The 19290-nt window shown below is 37.2% G+C and overlaps 2 protein-coding genes across 2 annotated transcripts; both read right to left on the bottom strand.

Annotated features, from left to right (window-relative positions):
- Positions 1-152: 152 nt before the first annotated feature.
- PSB28 (photosystem II reaction center PSB28 protein) lies at positions 153-2245 on the bottom strand. The gene is made up of 2 exons (XM_087316972.1): positions 2099-2245; positions 153-907 (listed from the first exon to the last, which is right to left on the bottom strand). Exons 1-2 carry the CDS (start codon positions 2196-2198, stop codon positions 429-431), a joined length of 579 nt encoding a protein of 192 aa, XP_087173098.1. The 5' UTR covers positions 2199-2245; the 3' UTR covers positions 153-428.
- Positions 2246-6214: 3969 nt separating this feature from the next.
- LOC147866520 (uncharacterized) lies at positions 6215-10439 on the bottom strand. The gene is made up of 5 exons (XM_087316971.1): positions 10194-10439; positions 8094-8252; positions 7697-7960; positions 6560-7306; positions 6215-6447 (listed from the first exon to the last, which is right to left on the bottom strand). Exons 1-5 carry the CDS (start codon positions 10401-10403, stop codon positions 6352-6354), a joined length of 1476 nt encoding a protein of 491 aa, XP_087173097.1. The 5' UTR covers positions 10404-10439; the 3' UTR covers positions 6215-6351.
- Between the last annotated feature and the right edge of the window lie 8851 nt (positions 10440-19290).

The following is a 19290-nucleotide window of genomic DNA, read 5'->3' as shown; positions in this document are numbered from 1 at the left end:
TCTAAAATCATTCCACCCACCTCATGCATTATTAAACCAGTGGCATAAATAAAATGATCTTAAATTATTCCACCCACACAGATGCATTCTCCACATTTGACTAAATAAAATAAATGGTCTTACTGGAGTTCAAACCAAAAAAATAAAACATCACCAGAAAGCTCAAATGATTACAAGGATGATGTGTGATATTATTATTAGTGTTACAATTCGGTATGCTTTTGAGCATATTCTCATGTAGAAAAAAGGAAAGCAAAGGTTTAACCTCCAACTAGAAATAGGATACAACATCCACAAGCCAATGAACTAATTGTTCATTTTCTTGGCAAAAGCAGAGGCAAATACCCTCCCCCCTGATGTTCATTTTCTTCACAAAATCCAAAGGCCATTTTCAGTACACAAACACTGCTCATTATGTTTATCATTCATCATTTCTTCACAAATCCAAGGTTATTTGCCTCAGCATAGCGCTCCATGAAGCGCATGAATCGATCCCAATCCTTTATAGTTCTCATGACATATCTCGCCTCAATCTTTGCAGGTTTGCCATTGACGAACTTTGCACTGACGTCAACAGTTTGCATTACTCCCTCTTCGTCTTCCATGTAGAGACCAGTTATATCTCCTAGCTCTCGAGATGAATCAAACACAGATGGTTGGTCGAACAAGAAAGTTGCGACACCATTGCTTCCATCTTTTGATCTGGTAAGAGAAACATCGGGGACAGTTTGTTCATCAATTCCTTTAATGAATTGGATAACTGGTTTTGCCATGGAAACTATTAGGGTTCGAACGTTGCTCGATCCTGCAGTTGAGATGGTATGCCCCTCAAACACACACTGGCTTCTTCCTACAAAAGAGGACTTTGAACTACTACATCGATGGAGTTTAGGGCACATTGCTAGACCTGCAAAAAATGATCGAAAGTTTGTATCAAGAACGATATATGTCATCAACCATCAATCATCAATATGTGGTCTTTTAAAAATGATGATAAGGGAAAAGCAGCCTATCGCACGAACTAATGAATGCAACGTAAGGTTTCTAATAGGGTAAGCCATTTACCTTTCGCAATATGGGTCCAGGCTTTCTTTACAGAAAATGATAGTTCATATTTATCACATATTCATGATGCAATCAATTCCACATTTTTCAAATATTGACGGGTATTGAAAGAAATATTCAATAATACATACTACAATTCTACAAACCTAATGTAAGGAACACCTTCCGTATCCTCACCATTAGGACTATCGATGTGATGGTTTATGCATTAAAGTTCTTCTAAATTGCTACTCTTATGTCTAAATCAGTACAAAAATTGGTTCTCATCCATAAACAAAACTACAGAAAATCTTTTAACAAATTTATATCAGGAACAAAAGCGATACCTCCCATTACATATGATATACCAAGCTCCAATGAAAACGGAAAACCACAACGCTTATCTTCTCTCTTCTTGCAACACACACTTGTGGACTTGATGTAACTCAGAAGAAAAACACAGGTATTTTTTACAATAAATGGCTACTTCTGTGTGAGAAGACGCAAGAACAAACGAGAGAGATCCAATTAAGAAGTAACAACAAATTATTTAGTCTCCCAGAAATTACAGTTCAAAAGAGGGATACATGAAGAAAGCAAGAGAATTCAGGAACTAGTAGTAGTATAAACGAGAAAAAACTAAGCTTTTCTTTTAATCCGAAACAAAATGCAAGAACTGGTCTTGTGTCCCATGAGTTGAAAGGACTAGTCTTTAGCTCGGATGGGAAACACAAGAGCTATGGTCATCTTCTTGTCTCCTCTTAACTAATCTTCGTAGGTCTTCTTACAGGAATGCAGATAACAAATTCATATGAGAGCTAGCAAACAGAAACAATCTTAGTTCCAATGGGAAAAGCTAGACCTAATTGTAGCAGAAAAAGAGAGAGACAAGAGCTGATCTTCCCTCTTCCCTCTTTTTCTTCTTCTTCTTCTTAGAAATGAAGACCAAAAAGACAAAGCGCTCCAACTAACAAAGAAAGAAATCAAAGCAAAAAGAAAGAAGTATTCCATGCAGAAAACGGCGAAGAGAAGCGACAAGGATTCCCTGACGAACCTGAAGAGCCATTGCGAGCTAGAAAGGCGATGCTCTGTTGATGGTGATGGTGATGCTGAGAGCAGATGGAGGGACGAAGGTTCACCACAGAGGAGGCCATTTTAGGGTTACAGTTAATGGCGATAATGGAGGAGGAAGAAGGATCTTCAAGAGAGAGAGAGAGAGAGAGAGAGAGAGAGGGCCCTGGGCTTAGTTATTGTTTGTGTGGCCTTCAAATGCCCACAATTCTTGCTTTCTTATTCCATCTCCCATCTCACACACACGTCTTCTTCTCCACTCCACTCCACTCCACTCCACTCCATGGAGAAGCACTAGTTAGTGGTAGTTAATAGTAGTTAGTAGTAGTCAGTAGTAGTTAGTGGTAGTCAGTAGTAGTTAGTGGTAGTCAATAGTAGTTAGTGGTAGTTAATAGTAGTTAGTAGTCTAGTTAGTGGTAGTCAGTAGTAGTTAGTAGTCTAGTTAGTGGTAGTTAGTAGTAGTTAGTAGTAGTTAATAGTAGTTAGTAGTCTGTTAGTGGTAGTCAATAGTAGTTAGTAGTCTAGTTAGCGGTAGTCAATTGTAGTTAGTCGTCTAGTTAGTGGTAGTTAGTAGTAGTTAGTAGTAGTTAGTAGTCTAGTTAGCGGTAGTCAATTGTAGTTAGTCGTCTAGTTAGTGGTAGTTAGTAGTAGTTAGTAGTCTAGTTAGCGGTAGTCAATTGTAGTTAGTCGTCTAGTTAGTGGTAGTCAATAGTAGTTTAGTAGTCTAGTTAGTGGTAGTTAATAGTAGTTAGTAGTCTAGTTAGTGGTAGTCAATAGTAGTTAGTAGTCTAGCTAGTGGTAGTCAATAGTAGTTAGTAGTCTAGTTACTGGTAGTTAATAGTAGTTAGTGGCAGTCACTAATAGTAGTAGTCTAGTTAGTGGTAGTCAATAGTAGTTAGTAGTCTAGTTAGTGGTGGTGGTGGTAGTAGTAGTAGTAGTAGTAGTTACATTTGTTGCACGGGGGCTCGATGCGGACGACCATGAGACATGCGCCTGGCCAATGTTGTACAGATCGCTGTCCTTGCTCATGCCTTTGAAAACACCCGCATGTTTCATGCGCCAGTATCACCGCTTTGTGGAGCTGCCCGAACCGCTTTTATCCCTAGTATGAGGTTCAACAAGGTTCCCATGCAAATAAGTGACTTTGGGATCACGTCGATAGTACAATGTAGCTAGTAATATAATGTGCCATTTTTGGTAAAATCGTTTGCTTGGAGAGCGGTGATTTGGAGGGGGTTCAACCTTTAATGGTTATCATTTGATGTTAAACTTTGAACAAGAATGGCATTTAAATAAGACTTGACATGGATGGTGTCAGTGTAGGTTGCATTCTAAATTGCCATTTCTAGCAAAAATCTTTACTTGGAAATAGGTGGTTTAGAGTCTACTTGTAGGATAAGCTGTAAAAAGGCATGGATTGGCAATAATACAACAACTCAATTAGGGTGTCCTCATTGTTTCATATTTTAAGTGTAAGATTTGCGACTATATTTCTCAGGTTTGGGAGACAATTGTCACCTTCTTACTTGACACCAAGATAGTTGTCACCTCTTTTTAGCTTATTGAGGTAGGGATTGTGTCATAATTGAAATATGCAAAATGCTTGCAGTTTAATATAGACATGGAGTTCAAGGAATGCAATGGAAGTTTAAGGGAAAATTGATTTGGGAATTCTACACATGAGGAAGTGGAGATTCTCTCCTTGACCATGTGTTCTTCATATCTATTAGCGCCTCAACATGTCCCACCACCAATATCACGATGGCATTAAATTAATTGTTGCAACAATGTAGTGGTTTTCAAGTGTATTAATATTACCAATGTTCTAGAGAGACAAAGAACAACCCATTCCACTTAGAAAATCATCGAGTCAAGGGTGCCTAGTAATTCTCTTACTGTTTGCGATTGCTTTGCATCCTATTTGATAATGTTGCATCAATGCATACTATGGCAAAGGTGGAAGAATTTTGTTGGGTTATTACTACCTTTAAGAGATCCTTGCGTTGGCGAGAGACTTTGGCAAATGACCATTTTTTGTTTTAGGGCAGAACGTAGGAAGATATTAGGAAAGCTATGAAAGTTTGGAACTTGTTTGCCGTAATGTATGAAGAGGAATTTGCATGGGCTTGGTTGGGTAGGATTATGGTATCCAACTTGTATGAAAGTTGCTAATATGAAATGCTCATTTAGTGGATATCCCAAAAAATCAAGGAAAAAATTAGCATGTGAAGAAACACCCATGCTTGCTCTATATGCGAGTTAAAATTCTGTGATAAGAATGCTTCCTAAGGTGTCACATTATTTGTTGCTATTACCATGGTCTATGAAGGCTATTGATAGCTTCATAACTTCAACATTGTTTTGGTAATGGCAAAGGAAGGAAAGACTAGGCCTCACTTGAGTTCCATGGACGCACGCATGTACTCCAAAAATACTTAATGGAAGCTTATTGAGTTCCAATCATGGAGAGTTGGTAGCTTATTGAGTTTGAAAGTTGGGATCAAAATTGGAAAAAGAAAGATAATAGCTTTGTAGTGGAATGTAGGGAAGAGTGATAAATAAGTGACATGTTCTGGGTCAATGATAGCCAATCATTTGACAACTGCTTTGGTAGAGAGTGTCGGATTGTGTAATACAATCAAAGATTGTATTATCGTTTGGAATGGGCAGTCCAATCAGTTATTGATTCTTCACTTGAGGTATGTCGATCATTTAAAGGACATAAGAGCCTTGTCAACGTGAAAACATGTTATGTCTATCACAAATGAGTCCATATGCATGAATGGATAGTTTATGAGATGTCGAGTGTTAGAAAAGTTGACTTTATTGCAAGAAGTCACTAGAACATAGTAGACACCGTTTCCTAATTCCTAGATCTATTTGGACATTCAATGTGTAGTGGGCTTTCATTATGGGCGTCTCACAAATTGCTTTCTAAATGGGTTTTCCAAGCTTGAATATTTTTACCACATTTTTAGACAAAGCTTCATTTCTCCAAACAATCTTGTAGGTGACAATTCCCTTGGAATGCACACATCAAACAGTATAGACAATTTCCAACTTGCATTGAGAAGCCAACCCCTTATATTTAACTCCAGCTTTGGCACAATAATCTCATCATGTTAGGGGACAATTGATATCTCATGGCAGAAGATAGGGTTTCTGCTGTTCTTGGATAGAATACTTGATCTTCAATACAAAAAGTTGTTCCCATCATCAGTGGAAATTTCATACATCAATGCACAAATAAAAGGTGACACTTATCCAATAATTGCTAAACAAATGTAATGTTGGATTAGTGTCCCCAATAAATGATATATTATTGGTTATGACAAGTTGACAATTGTTAACAAATGTAGCGTGACCGATGTCCTTTCCAACTAATGATGCATTATTTTTGTTTAACTATGTTACCTTGGTAAAAGCTCTAGATAAAACTATCTTGAACATTGGGACAAAACTACAAATCAATGTCATCCTATATTTCAATGGTTTTAGGTGACATAATAGCAGAAGTTAGAATTGCTTGATCAATACAGAAAACAGAAGAAACTTGAATTGCTTGATCAACACAAAAAGCATTTTGTGCTGAGAACATATATATATTGTTTGTTTACCTGATTGACCACACTCAATATAGCCCAACCTTCTGAGCATGCCATACATATATACCATATATACCACACACAAAATATACATATCCTCGCTTAGATTAACTAATGCAGTTTAAAACATTTAAATGAAAAGAAAAGAAGCTTTTGTTTCAAAAGTAGATCATAATACTCGGTAATCATGTAAAAGCGGTTAGCATAACTGAAATCGATGGAAACGGCATCATCACATCAAATACATCGCGGCAAAAGATTTCAATTATAAACCAACATACTACGGAACAAATATTAACTAAATATATTATATATTTGTAATGTTGTAGCAAAGGATAGAACTCACTTTGATGATAATGACCGTATGCATAATACTAGAATCCCGGTGTTCCATTCAATGAGTGAACCTAAACCTTGTGAGAACAATTTAAATAGAAAAAAGTAGATTTTGAGACTAGATTATATAAAACCAAAAGTATAAGAGATCACTAAGAGACCAATAAAAATCAATTCAGATTCAGTGAATATGAGCTCTTTAAGTATAAATTTCATGGCATCAAGAAAATACTTCACAACATTGATGGAGTACCTCTGATAAACAAACTAAAATTATACAATGAGATGTATGGATTTATTGCTCATTCAAACGCGCTCGTTTCCTCTTCAAATTGTCGAAGAAGCCATAGATATCGGCACTCGTTATTGCTTTCCCAGCTTCGCGTGATGCCTGAATATACATAAACCCATTCATTCTATTATGTTATCATTACAAACCTACAACATTATAAATAAAGCCTACTAATTCATGAGAAAACGAAAAAGAAAAAAGATACACATACAAAGAAAGCTGAAAGTTCGGTTGTCATGTCATTAAGCCCGTGTAAAAATTCGATCTGTCCTGTGTGACCAAGGCCATTAAGAAATGATAGATCATGCCCATTGGTTGCCTCCATCTTTTCTTTCCTTTTCAGCTTTGCTGTCTCCTCATATTTTATTAGTGTATCATTGTGGTCTATCAAAAAGCTTACACCCTTCTTCGAATACATCCCACAACAAACATCACATTGGCACAATTCAGATCGCCAATTTCTCTTCAGAAATAAAGCTCTACCAGAACTAGTGTGGATGCTGCTCGATTCTCCATTGTTATTATCTTTTGAATACTTCTCATCAAATATTGTACAGTTTCCCTTTGTGTAAGACAAATCCTCTCTTGGTCTTAATTTGCAACCCAGTCGATTTATGTCAGTTTGAGTTCCTGGTTCATCAAAGCCATCTCTTTCATGACCCAGGTTTATATTCCCTTCTAGAGTAGGATTGGGATGACTCTTCGAATCTAAAGAAGAAGGTTCTTTCAATGAATTTGCAGGGGAAGTCTGACAACCATCTATATCTACAATACTATGTGCAAAATCTGTTGTCTCTCCACAAATTGTTCCTATTAATTCACCCTCTTTATGGTTACTGCTTACACCAGTAAATGGCACCAAGACTTCATCATAGTATGACAAAAAGTCTAGAGAAGATGCACATGATTGACATATGAGCTCCTCAAACAAGGGTCCCCCTTCATTATCTCGTGGAACCTGAAAGAAAATTTTCAACAATCTATGTTATATATGGAATATGGAAACACTATGTAGGGGAAAAAACAAGGAGACTTGCCAAAATATCCATCAAATTCCTAAAAATAACTCTTGTATTTTCACAGATTCTAAACAAAATCTGATTTTTTAAAACTCAGAGAATAAAAACTCTTCATTTCTCATAAATTTCCCAAAATAACCCTCTCATATTTTCAAATTCACTCCCAGAAGATTTCTCTCTCAATGATTCTTGTCAGACTTTTTTAGGGATTTTGAAAATATTATGGTAATTTTTGGGAATTTCATGCAGTGAAGATAAGAGTATTGACAAGACCTCTCCCCCCCAAAATAAAAATAAATGAAAGCAAGTGCATTGCATGTTCTGTGCACCTCATCAGCTGATGCTAGACCAAGATGGATTTCATGAAACCAATCCTCACACACACAACACTGTAGCATCTCTCCTACATCCTCTGTACAATCGGGGTCTGGATATGGTCGTTTACAAGTACAATATACACCAGTGAAGTTCTGATTGTACACATTTTCACTGTTTTCCGTATCCTTGCTGCTGAAAAGCTTACATATCCCTACACCGAACTTGGAATTACCACAATCACATCGGAAGTGCCTCCTTGTCCAGATTTCTATGACCTTAAAAAAAGCATAATTCCAGAATTCCATTTATGTATGGGCAGATATATCTATAACTCCAGAGAAAATTAAGACACGAATATAAATGATCAATAACATAAGAATCAATGTGTGTTAGAAGATAAAATCATACCTCGTGACCATCATGGCATGCCATAGAACAAGCAACGCAAACGCCTGCATTGCCCTCAGGACAGCAGGTAATGCAGGAGAATACAGCTTGCCTTGGTAGGTAACCTTTTGGATAGGTGCATTCCTTCCCATCATCTCCACCAAGGATCATGTCTACTTCCTTCATCAAAATTAATGATCCAGCCAGGTTAGGACTCATATATAGTTTAGCTTGAAACTTTAAACACAAATAGTTTTCTCCTACATGAATGAGAAACACCAGATCTGGGTTATGCTTACTTACTTTATAAATGCAAAATCTAGTTATGTTAAGACATTACAAAATTTTTACACCTGATGCATGAAAATTACATAGCTTTAAGCATGAAACTCTAATAAAAACATTAACTATGAATCATGTAAGAGTTTCGCACATAATGCATGCAAGGCTGTGAAGACACATACCATTAAACATGAAATTATCATACAATATGAATGAGAAAATCCTTTATAAATAAAAATCTGTCCAAGTTATAAATATCATGCATGAAAGATGCACATTCTTTAAGCATCATGAAAGAGAACATCGGACACATAGCAATCATGTATGCATTCATATGACTTTCAAGACAAAGGTTCTGTTCAACAAATGAGTGATGCATTATAGGCTGTAGGGTGTACGCATGTCATGGATTGTGTAAATGTTCTTTATGGAGTAAGCTGATTCATGAACAATCTGAGCAATGCCATTTATGCTGACTTGAGATCCACCAATGAGCTGTGCATTAATCTCTGTATCACTGCCCTAGACAGTGTCCTCTATGCAGCAATTTGACTTATGAACAGAATCTAAACTTGAGCCTGAATTAGTTCCTCAAATGCAGCATTTTAATTATACAGTGAAAATCCATAGATAACACCTACAATGAATGGGGACGCAGAATCCTCCCAATAAAAACAAAATGTCCTATGGACTGGAAGCAAATGTACCCACAAATAATGTGTACCCAGTCTTTGAAATTCCATATAGTCTAAATTCACCAATCATTACTTCTTTAGTGTATTCTTGAATTACACTAGTCCATACGGATTACAAATTCTACAATAGTAGAACAGGATGTGGCTATATGACAGCAGTAAAGGTTGCGAGTTGCCTTAACAAAGATTCAAATTGCAAATAAGAAGAGATGGGATAGAGGAAGGTAGAAACGGAGATTAAGAGAGTGTGCATGTAATATGTATGTGATAAGTTCAAGTTGTAAGAGTGAAAAAAATGAAACTTGTGCAATAAGAAGAGATGGAGGGAAATAAAGAAAACAGAAAACAAACCAAACTATAAAAAGATTTCGCAGAAACACCATTTTACAGTTAAAGAAAAGATTGATTCCTGCTTCTTTTTTGTCTCCCACTTTGTACAACTATGCTTTCCAGTGGATCCATTTGCACTATTTGATGGCATCTGCTTCATTTATACAGAATTGGACAGGGTTTATTGACCATCCATTATGCCTTTGGCAAGGACCAGATGGAAGAAGAACTAAAGATCCCAAAAGGTAAACGTAGTGTACATGCTTATTCTATGTTGCCGCCAACCATGTGATAAAAGGTGCAGAATACACTGATGGATAAATCCACACCACAATTACCTGAAACGACCTGATGAAACGTTGTTTGGAGAAAACCTGTAGACCTAATCAAAGAGGTGCCTTTGGTCGATCAATCCGGGAGATGTTGAGAAAGAAAGACAAAGATTGATGCATTATGAGCATCCGCAGGGAGATTGATTGGATCATCCTACTTGGGTTCTATAGGATTTACGGTTATTATGTTATGATATGGGTGTAAAACCGTGAAGACAACGGCCAGAGAGTGAGGTAAGATCCGGGGAAGAGTCATGAATAAGAATCACGATGGATTTGTGCATAAAAAATTCAAATGCAGAGAGAGAGAGAGAGAGTATTTTTTTTTTCTATCACGAAATCATGATTCATAGAGAGGAAACGACGTATGAATTCCAGTCCCGCCGAATGCGGACTGGAAATTCAGTGGTGAACAAAGATCCACTTTAACGGAATTTGAGAAGAAGAAGAAGAAGAAGAAGAGTAAAAGATTTCGTTCTTACCAGTTCTTGCTCTTCGAGACTGTCGACGTATTCTTTGATAGTAACAACATTTTCTTCTTCTTCTTCCTCCTCCTCCTCCTGCTCTTCTTCTTCTCCTATTCTTCTTCTTCCTCCTTCTCCTCCTTCTTCTTCTTCTTCTTCTTCAGTCCCTGTCTGCTGCTGCTGCTGCTGAACAGAAGAGGAGCCATTCGAAGCGGGAAAGCCTTCCATGTCTGTCCTCACTTCCTGTGAAATTCCACCGACCCGAACAAACAGAGGAGGAGGAAGGAAATGGCGGGAGAAATCGCAATCAGACAGAAAAGAAACAGAGAAGACAGAGATATGTACACACAGAGAGGTATACATGTACACAGTACATACATACATACATCATACATGCATACATATACATACAGATGTACATACATACAGATGTACACAGAGAGGCATACATACGTGTACGTACATACATATATGTATACACACATGCATACATAGACATACACAAAGAGGTATACATGTACATACATACATACATACATACATATATACATATAGAGGTATACATGTACATACATACATGCATACATATACATAAATACATACATATTTTCTTACATACATACATACATGCATACATATACATAAATACATACATATTTTCTTACATACATACATACATGCATACATATACATAAATACATACATATTTTCTTACATACATACATACATGCATACATATACATAAATACATACATATTTTCTTACATACATACATACATGCATACATATACATAAATACATACATATTTTCTTACATACATACATACATGCATACATTTACATAAATACATACATATTTTCTTACATACATACATACATGCATGCATACGTATATACATAGACATACATACATACATTTCACAAATACATGCATACATACATACATACATTCATACATACATGCATGCATGCATACATACACACACATACATATGGATGGGATTAATGGGTGTGTTTGCTTGATTCTTGTGCCTCATTTCCTTCTCTTCTTCCTTTTCTTGGTTTGGTTGGTGGTGGTGGGTGTTTGTAGCAGCATTGCTTGGTCCAAAAGATATGCTTCCTTTTGTCTCTTCGAACCCAAGTATAGCATCACATTCCCTCGCCAAACCCACCCCCCCCCCCCCCCCCCGGGCCCCACCTCCCTTTACCACGATCATTTGAGCCTTGCCATATTTGCCACCACTGTCTACACCTTGTTTAAAGTTGAGGAGTCGTCTCGATGCCTTCAACATGGACATGCGGGAACATAAGGAGAAAGAAAGAAAGGAAGAAAGATATATTAACTTCTTCTAAGGCCAAATTTGGCCCATGAGAGCACTCACGTATGTGGTAGGCACACACTTGGTTGCCCCTATCCTTACACACATGTTCCATAGGGCCTTGGTGGAGGTCCTTCCCAACAAAGACCATGTGCATGATTTTGCCCAACCATAAGTCCATGTGCATGATTTTGCCTAACCATAAGTCATAGGACCCTCATCAACAAAAATATTGCCAGATTATCATGGTTGATTGATTACACATTCACCAAACGTAATAGGGCGATGATTGAGGCAAAACTCACATTTGCGCTTTAAAGGTATGGAAGAGCTTTCTCTACCACCAACCATATCCTCCCGTTTTGTAGATTTCCACGAGGCCTTTGATAGTGTACCAAGGGAACATATCTCACAACGACTATGCAGTTAAAATCCCTTATGACAAGATGTGGATGATACATGCACTGTACGAACAAGTGTATGGACAAGTTTAGTGTGCAATAGAGGGGAGGGAGGTCAAAGGTAATCACAAGCACAACAAGGATGCTCCCTAATTACCCTCATTGAACTATACATTGACGAGTTAGCGAACTACATTGCACATGACGATGGGAGGTTGCTAAACTTATTACATGCACTAATTAGTCTACATTCTTCTTTATGTCGACGACATGGCCGTCTTCTTTCAATCACACTTATGCAAATGTACGACATCATTATATTAATGTCCTCAATGATTTTTTGTTCGAAAAAGCCTTCATAGTAAAGTGAACCTAGGATAGATTATGCCATGATCTTTCAATACACCTATGCCATCTCAATGACAATTTGTCTTCACCCTTTTAATAGGGAAAGTTTAAGTAGTGGATTCCTATGTATATATAGGAGTCACACTCACAAGCAAGAATGCGCTCTTCTCTACGATCCAAGCCACCAAGGATGACTTGCTCGAGGATATGCAACTCTAACCATGTTGGAACAAGAAGGCCACCAAGAACACTTCAAGTAGCTCCATGTCATAGTGCCAAGCTTGCTAGGTGCAATTTCTAGGACATTTCAATTTCTTCATCTCGAATCACCTAGGGGTACAACAAGGAAAGATAGACACACTATGTCGACGATCCTCTGTACCACCTTGGGTGGAAGAAACTACATTTGACCATCAAAAGCAAGTGCTATTGGGTCTCGATTAGTTATTAGTGGAGTGTTAATAACTAGAGTTTTTGCTGTCCCATAGATTGGAGCCTTATTTGATTTCCATCCATATAGATTGTAGTATCGATATATTCGCCTAAAATGTCTTCAATCATATTGGACTAGATTGTGATTCCGGTTTGAGGTTCAAGAATTCTTGTAAATATTATAATTGCTACAATTGGCAAGATGTCTTATTCTTTTGGACCAATCTTCTTGATATTCCTGAGAGCTCTTCTCTACTCAAAGTATTGGAATACTACCATGATACACCAAAGGCTAGGCACATTAGAGTCTAAAAGACTTTAGAGTTGATTATTTAGAATTATTGGTGGCCTTAGATTTGTAAGATTACATTGAACACTATGTGATGTATATTGTATGTCCAAAATATGCCGCAACCCCGTCGATATGGATTGTTAAAACTTAAAACCATGACGAATTCTAGAGAATCGTGAAAATCTATTTACTTCGATGTCATTAATGATCTCTTGTCTTCTCATGGTTTTAAATATCAATTCATTGAGATGACACATTTCCTTCCTAGACAAAGACTCTAAAAAGTTAAGAGACAATTGGTCTAGTTATGCAATAAGTAATAAAGAATAATTGTTTCCCATATTACATTATTAGCAATCATTAGACATAGTTTGTTGGAATCATTTGCTCCACTTGGTGGCTCAAGTTTTCCTTTCTACGTGATGGTTCAAGTTTACTGTTGTGGGTCAACTCCATACAATGTGAGCACTTGGTGGTTGTGCAACTTGAGAGTTGTTAAAAACCTCAACACAATGGTTGTGCGTGAACCTCAATATGATGGTTGTAAGTGAGGTTTTCGCATTCAAATTTATTGTTCTAGTTGTCTTTACACACATTAGGAATTGTGTATGGGTTCCAAACAATAGCTCAACTTCACCTATCCACATGATGATTTAGGTGTGGTTGTCTAGACAACAAAAATAAGAAAGAGATTAGGAAAGTGAGCCAATATAATGGTTCTTGTTGATTGTTTTAACACAATTATTGAACATGACAAAAGTGAGTAGTAAGTTGGTCTAGTGGTTCATGTTGACTTTAGAAGAACTTTAAGAGAAATTTCTCCAGGGTACACTTTAGCTCTTAAATATACATATATAAGTATAATGTATGATCTCGTTTGCCCTCTATTTACTTGTGTATGGAGACGTACCACTATTTACCGTCTTGTTTGCGAGATGGGCAAGAGTGAGTGTTAATGAGCTACTTGCACATAGGTAACTAATAAAGCAGACACCAATCCTTTCCTACAACGTAATCACTTAAACAATATTAATTAATCACTTAACACGTTGTCGTGAAGACCCGTCACTACGCGCGGAACCACCGGGATCCTGGACCGGAAGGATTCGAAGTTTGCACTAACTTTAGCGAGAAAGTATTTAAGATAGATTGAGAGAGATTGATATGACGAAAGAGAGATATTGATATAAAGATTGAACTTTTAACTTTTAGATTTAAGAGAGAAGATACACCAACAATAGGATTACAAGTTTCTTATTTTTCCCAAATTTTTCATTAGTCCTTTCTTGCTTGATTCCTCCACTCTTTTTATAGATGCCCCCATGCATATGGTGCATGTGAGCGTGCAAGACATGCACGTAATGCATGCATGCTTGCCATGTCATCATCTAAGCTCTCATGTATGAGAATTTACATGTAAAATTATAATGATAAAAATATATCTTCTAAGGAAATGATTTGGCTTAGTGGTAAGTCTATTGTCTCCTATCTTGGAGGTGCAAGGTTCAAGCCTTGCTTATATCCCTATTAAAACACAAAATACTACTAGGCTTTTGGTCTTGTATTTACACTGAAAATCTTCAAAACACCATGCACCATGATCCGTCAGTCCCGACCGTTTCAATCCAATCTTGTTCGTCGCCATCCGGTCTTGGTCTCAATCACCGATTGCCATCTCGCCACCGACTCCGTCCGATCGACCAAATCCTTTACAAGTACCATTGATTTGGTTAGTTTAGCTCAAGTCACCTTGAACATTCTATGATCCACTCATAGACACAAAGTAATAGATTTTGGCCCGGTTATATACTCTAGGATCTATATTTGTCATGTATATGTGGGATATCTCATAGTTTTGTTTTTTCTCTTCTTGTTCGCAAACTTCATACCCACATAACTTGCCACTTAGTTGTTTGTTTCTTATGTGGTAAAGTGTATTCGAAAGCTCTTGAAGACCTCCATCTTTTTGTACCAAGATATTAAACTAGTATAAAATAGTATCTTCATTATTATTGTTTTATGTTGTGTGTGAAGAACCACACTTGATTTGGTACATTCCATTCAATTTTCACACCATTGCCGAAAGTCTTCATGACAACGTGAGACTTTACCACAATTGAAGTACTTGATAGAAGAGAGACAAGGCACTTATTACATTGCTACTCTCTCTCTCCCTCTCGCCTTTGTTTTGGTAAACCACACAATTATTGAATTGTATGTAAAAACCATATAATATTATTGCCCTCCCTCCATATGTGTCGAGAGGGACATTCCCTAGTGCCATAAAAAAGTTAAATATCCACACAAAGAAACAATCCCCACATTAGCTAGCATCCACATTTGCCATACGTGACATTACTAAGCCTTTCAACTTTTGAATGTATGCATTTACTCCATGTCTACCATCAAACATGAAAGCATTGGGTATATTCCAATTATGCTACAACCCCCGACACCTTAAAAAGTGGAATATGATTCCATCTCATCCTTTAGTCCATGTTGCTCATATTGGCTAAAGACACGTTGTCTAGGAATAAGATAACGTGAAGACAAAACTTGCCATATTTCCAAATATCATGTGCAATAGGGCACATGATCAATTGATGTATATTGTCTTCTAAATGAACAAGTTAAACCTAAAGGCCCCCGATTATCATTCTCCAAAAAACACTTTGGATCAAAATGACAATTGTGAACACCAACTACGTTGCAACATTTTCCACCACTAGGCACTAGACTTGTCTACACTACAGTCCTTTTGTGATTTAGATGAGAGCCGTGAAAGTTGGTTATAGAAGGACGATACAACATATTAGTACTTAGCATTGATAATCTCATTCCACCCTTTGAACACCAATCCACCCAAGGTTGATGGAATTGTCTTCATATGCAAACATCATTGCATAAATTTACATTTAAGAAGCTTTGCCAATATAAAGCCATAATTTGGGGGAATATATAACCATCTTTTAGCCTAATCAAACTCTAATAACCTTTAAGATTCGAGATCAACTACATGGCCCACATAAACAACCCTTAATCAAAACAAATGATTGAATTGAGATATCAATATTTCCTTTCCTTGCTAATGTAACAATAAAGAAGAAACAAATAAGTCCTTTTGTAATGAATCACATTGATTCTTGACTATTTGATGGTGCCCATTCAAAATATGGCAAAGCTTCTTGTCAAGATCTTACAAATCCTTAGTGCATATAGAGTGTCGAACTTGATGCCTTAATCTTAGTTTTCCCATGCATCAACCATTCTTTCTAAATAAAATGTTACAACATATATATCCATGGTTTTTTTTTTTCCATAAAAATATACTCCATTGGTATTAATAAAAAGCCAAAGGCAATATACAAATAGTACATAATATTGTTTCCTCTGCACAAATACATATTATCAAAAAACTACATTGTTGCCAATAACACCTTTGCTAGCAGAGCACATATAAACCTTGAGAAAATTCCATGGCTACGTCGAGCTATAAGACCACATATAAACCTTGAGAAGGCCTCCACTTTAGCACGAATAAGCCTCTTTATCACCTCTTTTCCATTCACCTTTGCTTGAACATGTGGGACATTGTCCAACTAGAACCATTCTCTGCCATTTAACTTCTTTGCCACTACCATTGATTTATATTCCATGGGATCATATGCTGAAAATGTACGATGTTTTGGAGACATCTCGATGACGCAGCCATGGAACAAATCAAACAGCCATAGAACAAATCAAAACCCATAATGAAAGCCACATAATACATCCACCTCCTTTTCCTTGAAAAAAATTGGGTATTCATCACAGACTCAACTAGTTTCTCTTTGGCATCCCATCTGCTTTTCTTCAATCTCCTACAGAAAATGGCTCAATCTCATACAGAATAAGACAGATTCAAATGGCTCAATCTCATACAAAATAACACTAAGTTTTGTGCCCGTTCCTTGGCCTTTAACTTTCCCATGTGATGTGTCTTTTTCTACAACTTTGGCAGTAAAAATCCCCTCTCTCCAATCAAGTTGTTGAGGTAATCTGTTGCTTCTTGGCTGTAGTCTTCTTCTAGCTCTGGCAATTTAAAGATAAACAAGGCTGTAAACATCGGCTTAAACATTGCCAAAAAACCTGGTTTCTCTTCATCCTGCCCATCTTCTCAGTCTTTATATACCTTTCTCTGCCTTTTTCCAATGCAAGATTCATAACCTATCCAACCTCTTGTACCTGTAAACATCAGCTTAAACATTGCCAAAAAACCTAGTTTCTCTTCAGCCTGCCCATCTTCTCAGTCTTTATATACCTTTCTCTGGCTTTTTCCAATGCAAGATTGAACCTATTAACATGGTTCTAATGTCCACGCATATCCTGTATTAAGCAACAAAAAATTAGTCTAAACATTTCCTCACCCACTCCTGATAATTGGCTTTGACCCTCCCCAACATCTTCACTCATACTTAACACAGAAAAATTTCTTCATTCAGTCGACATCAGCCATCTCACAGATTAACATGGTGCCAATGTCCACGCATATCCTATATTAATCAACAAAAAATTATTGTAAACGTTTCCTCACCCACTCGTGATAGTCGACTTCGACCTCCCCACCATCTTCACTCATCCTTATCACAGAAAAATATTCTTCGTTCAGTCCACATAAACCGTCTGGCCGATTAGCCTCATGCCAATGTCCACGAAAAGACCTATATAAATAACAAAACAATTAGTCTAAAAGTTTCATCACTCATGATAGACGGCTTCGAACCCCCCACCATCTTCCCTCGTCCTTATCACAAAAAAGAAATTCTTCATTCAATCCACATCAGCCATCTTGCCGATTAACATCTTGCAATGTTCACGAAAATCCTGCGTTAAAAAACAAAAATTAGTGTAAAAGTTTCCTCACCCACTCATGATAGTCGGCTATGACACCCCCAACATCTTCACTCATCCTTATCACAAACAAAATTTCTTCATTCAGTCCACATCAGCCATCTCGCGTATTAGCATCTTGCCAATGTCCACGAAATTCCCCATCAATCAACTCATTGTTATCGAGTATCCCCAATAGCTTAAACCTACATAAACAAAAATGAATGCATACACTCTTGTCCTTATGAAACAACCTTATCATTCATCCTATCTAAGGGATCAAGATCATCATCCCTATGTCAGGTAAAGATCATCATCCCTATGTAAGGTAAAGCATCTGCTTCACTATCTGCACCAAACATATCGGAGATTACCGCAAAAAACTTCTTTTATGAAAAAACTCTTACTATGTACCCCAATCACCTCTTCCATGTTGAGTCATGTTGTATGCTCTAAGGACGGTGCTGGTGGCGGGAACAACCAACGAGGCGGTATGTAATTCCACTTAACATTAGTCTCTGCATCCAACATGATAGGAATAGATGACCAAACTCTTCTAATTCTCCTTCTTTTTCGACTAGTTGTGTTTCCTGATCCCTTACAACTATCATAATCACCTTTAACCGTATGAACCAATAAGTCCCAAAAAGACTTAACTTGTTCTACAACATGAGTATTTTCATCCTTGTATAGCTTGGAACACCTAGCTTTCCAAAGAACCCATAAACCCAAAGAGGAAACAATTTGCCACACATAACTCCGCAAAAAGAACTTGATTCCCTGCAAGGAACTTGAGGTAGCATATACTTGGAATACTTGAAAACTTCTCACATGTAAAGACAAAGAAGAATGTTGATAATGATAAAAGGCCGTTTGTTGATCCAACATTCCCCAAAAGACTTACGACCTAAAAGTCTAAGAATTCGAAACCAAAACCGTTTAGCGAACACACATTCCCAAAATACATGATGCAATGACTCAGATGCAAACCCACACATAACACATGACCGATCACTCACAGGACCCCTCAATAGTTCACCTACTGGCAATGCATAGTGAATCATCAACCAACGAAAATGCAATATCTTATTCATACATTTAGTTACCCAAAACCTTTTCCAAAACATCCTCATATGAGACGAGGAGACATTACCTTCCTCCCAATACTTTTTTCCCGCTGGGACAGACTCGGTCTGAGTCAACATAAAGTTTCTACCCAATGCCACCGAATCTGAGAAGAATGGAAGGATCTTATTCGTTGCGTCAGACATGGACACTTTCCAACCATAATCTGATGGATCCCACTGCAGATCGACAAGTGGCCTAGAGTGTAAAACCCAAATATGAGATGCATAGTTAGCAATTAATGGACTAGGATCGGAAAATATTTTTTTATCTAATCTAGCAATTACTCTCACTGGCAACTGCTTTGCATTGGACATAATTGAAGACTC

This window comes from Azolla caroliniana, unplaced genomic scaffold (assembly GCF_043228905.1).
Source record: "Azolla caroliniana isolate FFs.n. ecotype wild unplaced genomic scaffold, voAzoCaro1.0.p SCAF_3, whole genome shotgun sequence".
In the NCBI taxonomy this organism is placed as follows: domain Eukaryota; kingdom Viridiplantae; phylum Streptophyta; class Polypodiopsida; order Salviniales; family Salviniaceae; genus Azolla; species Azolla caroliniana.
Note: the sequence above shows the minus strand (reverse complement) of the source record. Positions and strands in the feature narration are given on the sequence as shown.

Excerpts from the sequence above, each read along its gene's own strand:
- PSB28 (XM_087316972.1), bottom strand. The coding sequence starts at position 2,198 with ATGGCCTCCTCTGTGGTGAACCTTCGTCCCTCCATCTGCTCTCAGCAT. Across the intron at positions 908-2,098 it reads AGCTCGCAATGGCTCTTCAG|GTCTAGCAATGTGCCCTAAA; the intron begins GTTCGTCAGGGA and ends CATTTTTTGCAG.
- LOC147866520 (XM_087316971.1), bottom strand. The coding sequence starts at position 10,403 with ATGGAAGGCTTTCCCGCTTCGAATGGCTCCTCTTCTGTTCAGCAGCAG. Across the intron at positions 8,253-10,193 it reads GTCTCGAAGAGCAAGAACTG|GAAGTAGACATGATCCTTGG; the intron begins GTAAGAACGAAA and ends ATTTTGATGAAG. Across the intron at positions 7,307-7,696 it reads GTCTAGCATCAGCTGATGAG|GTTCCACGAGATAATGAAGG; the intron begins GTGCACAGAACA and ends ATTTTCTTTCAG.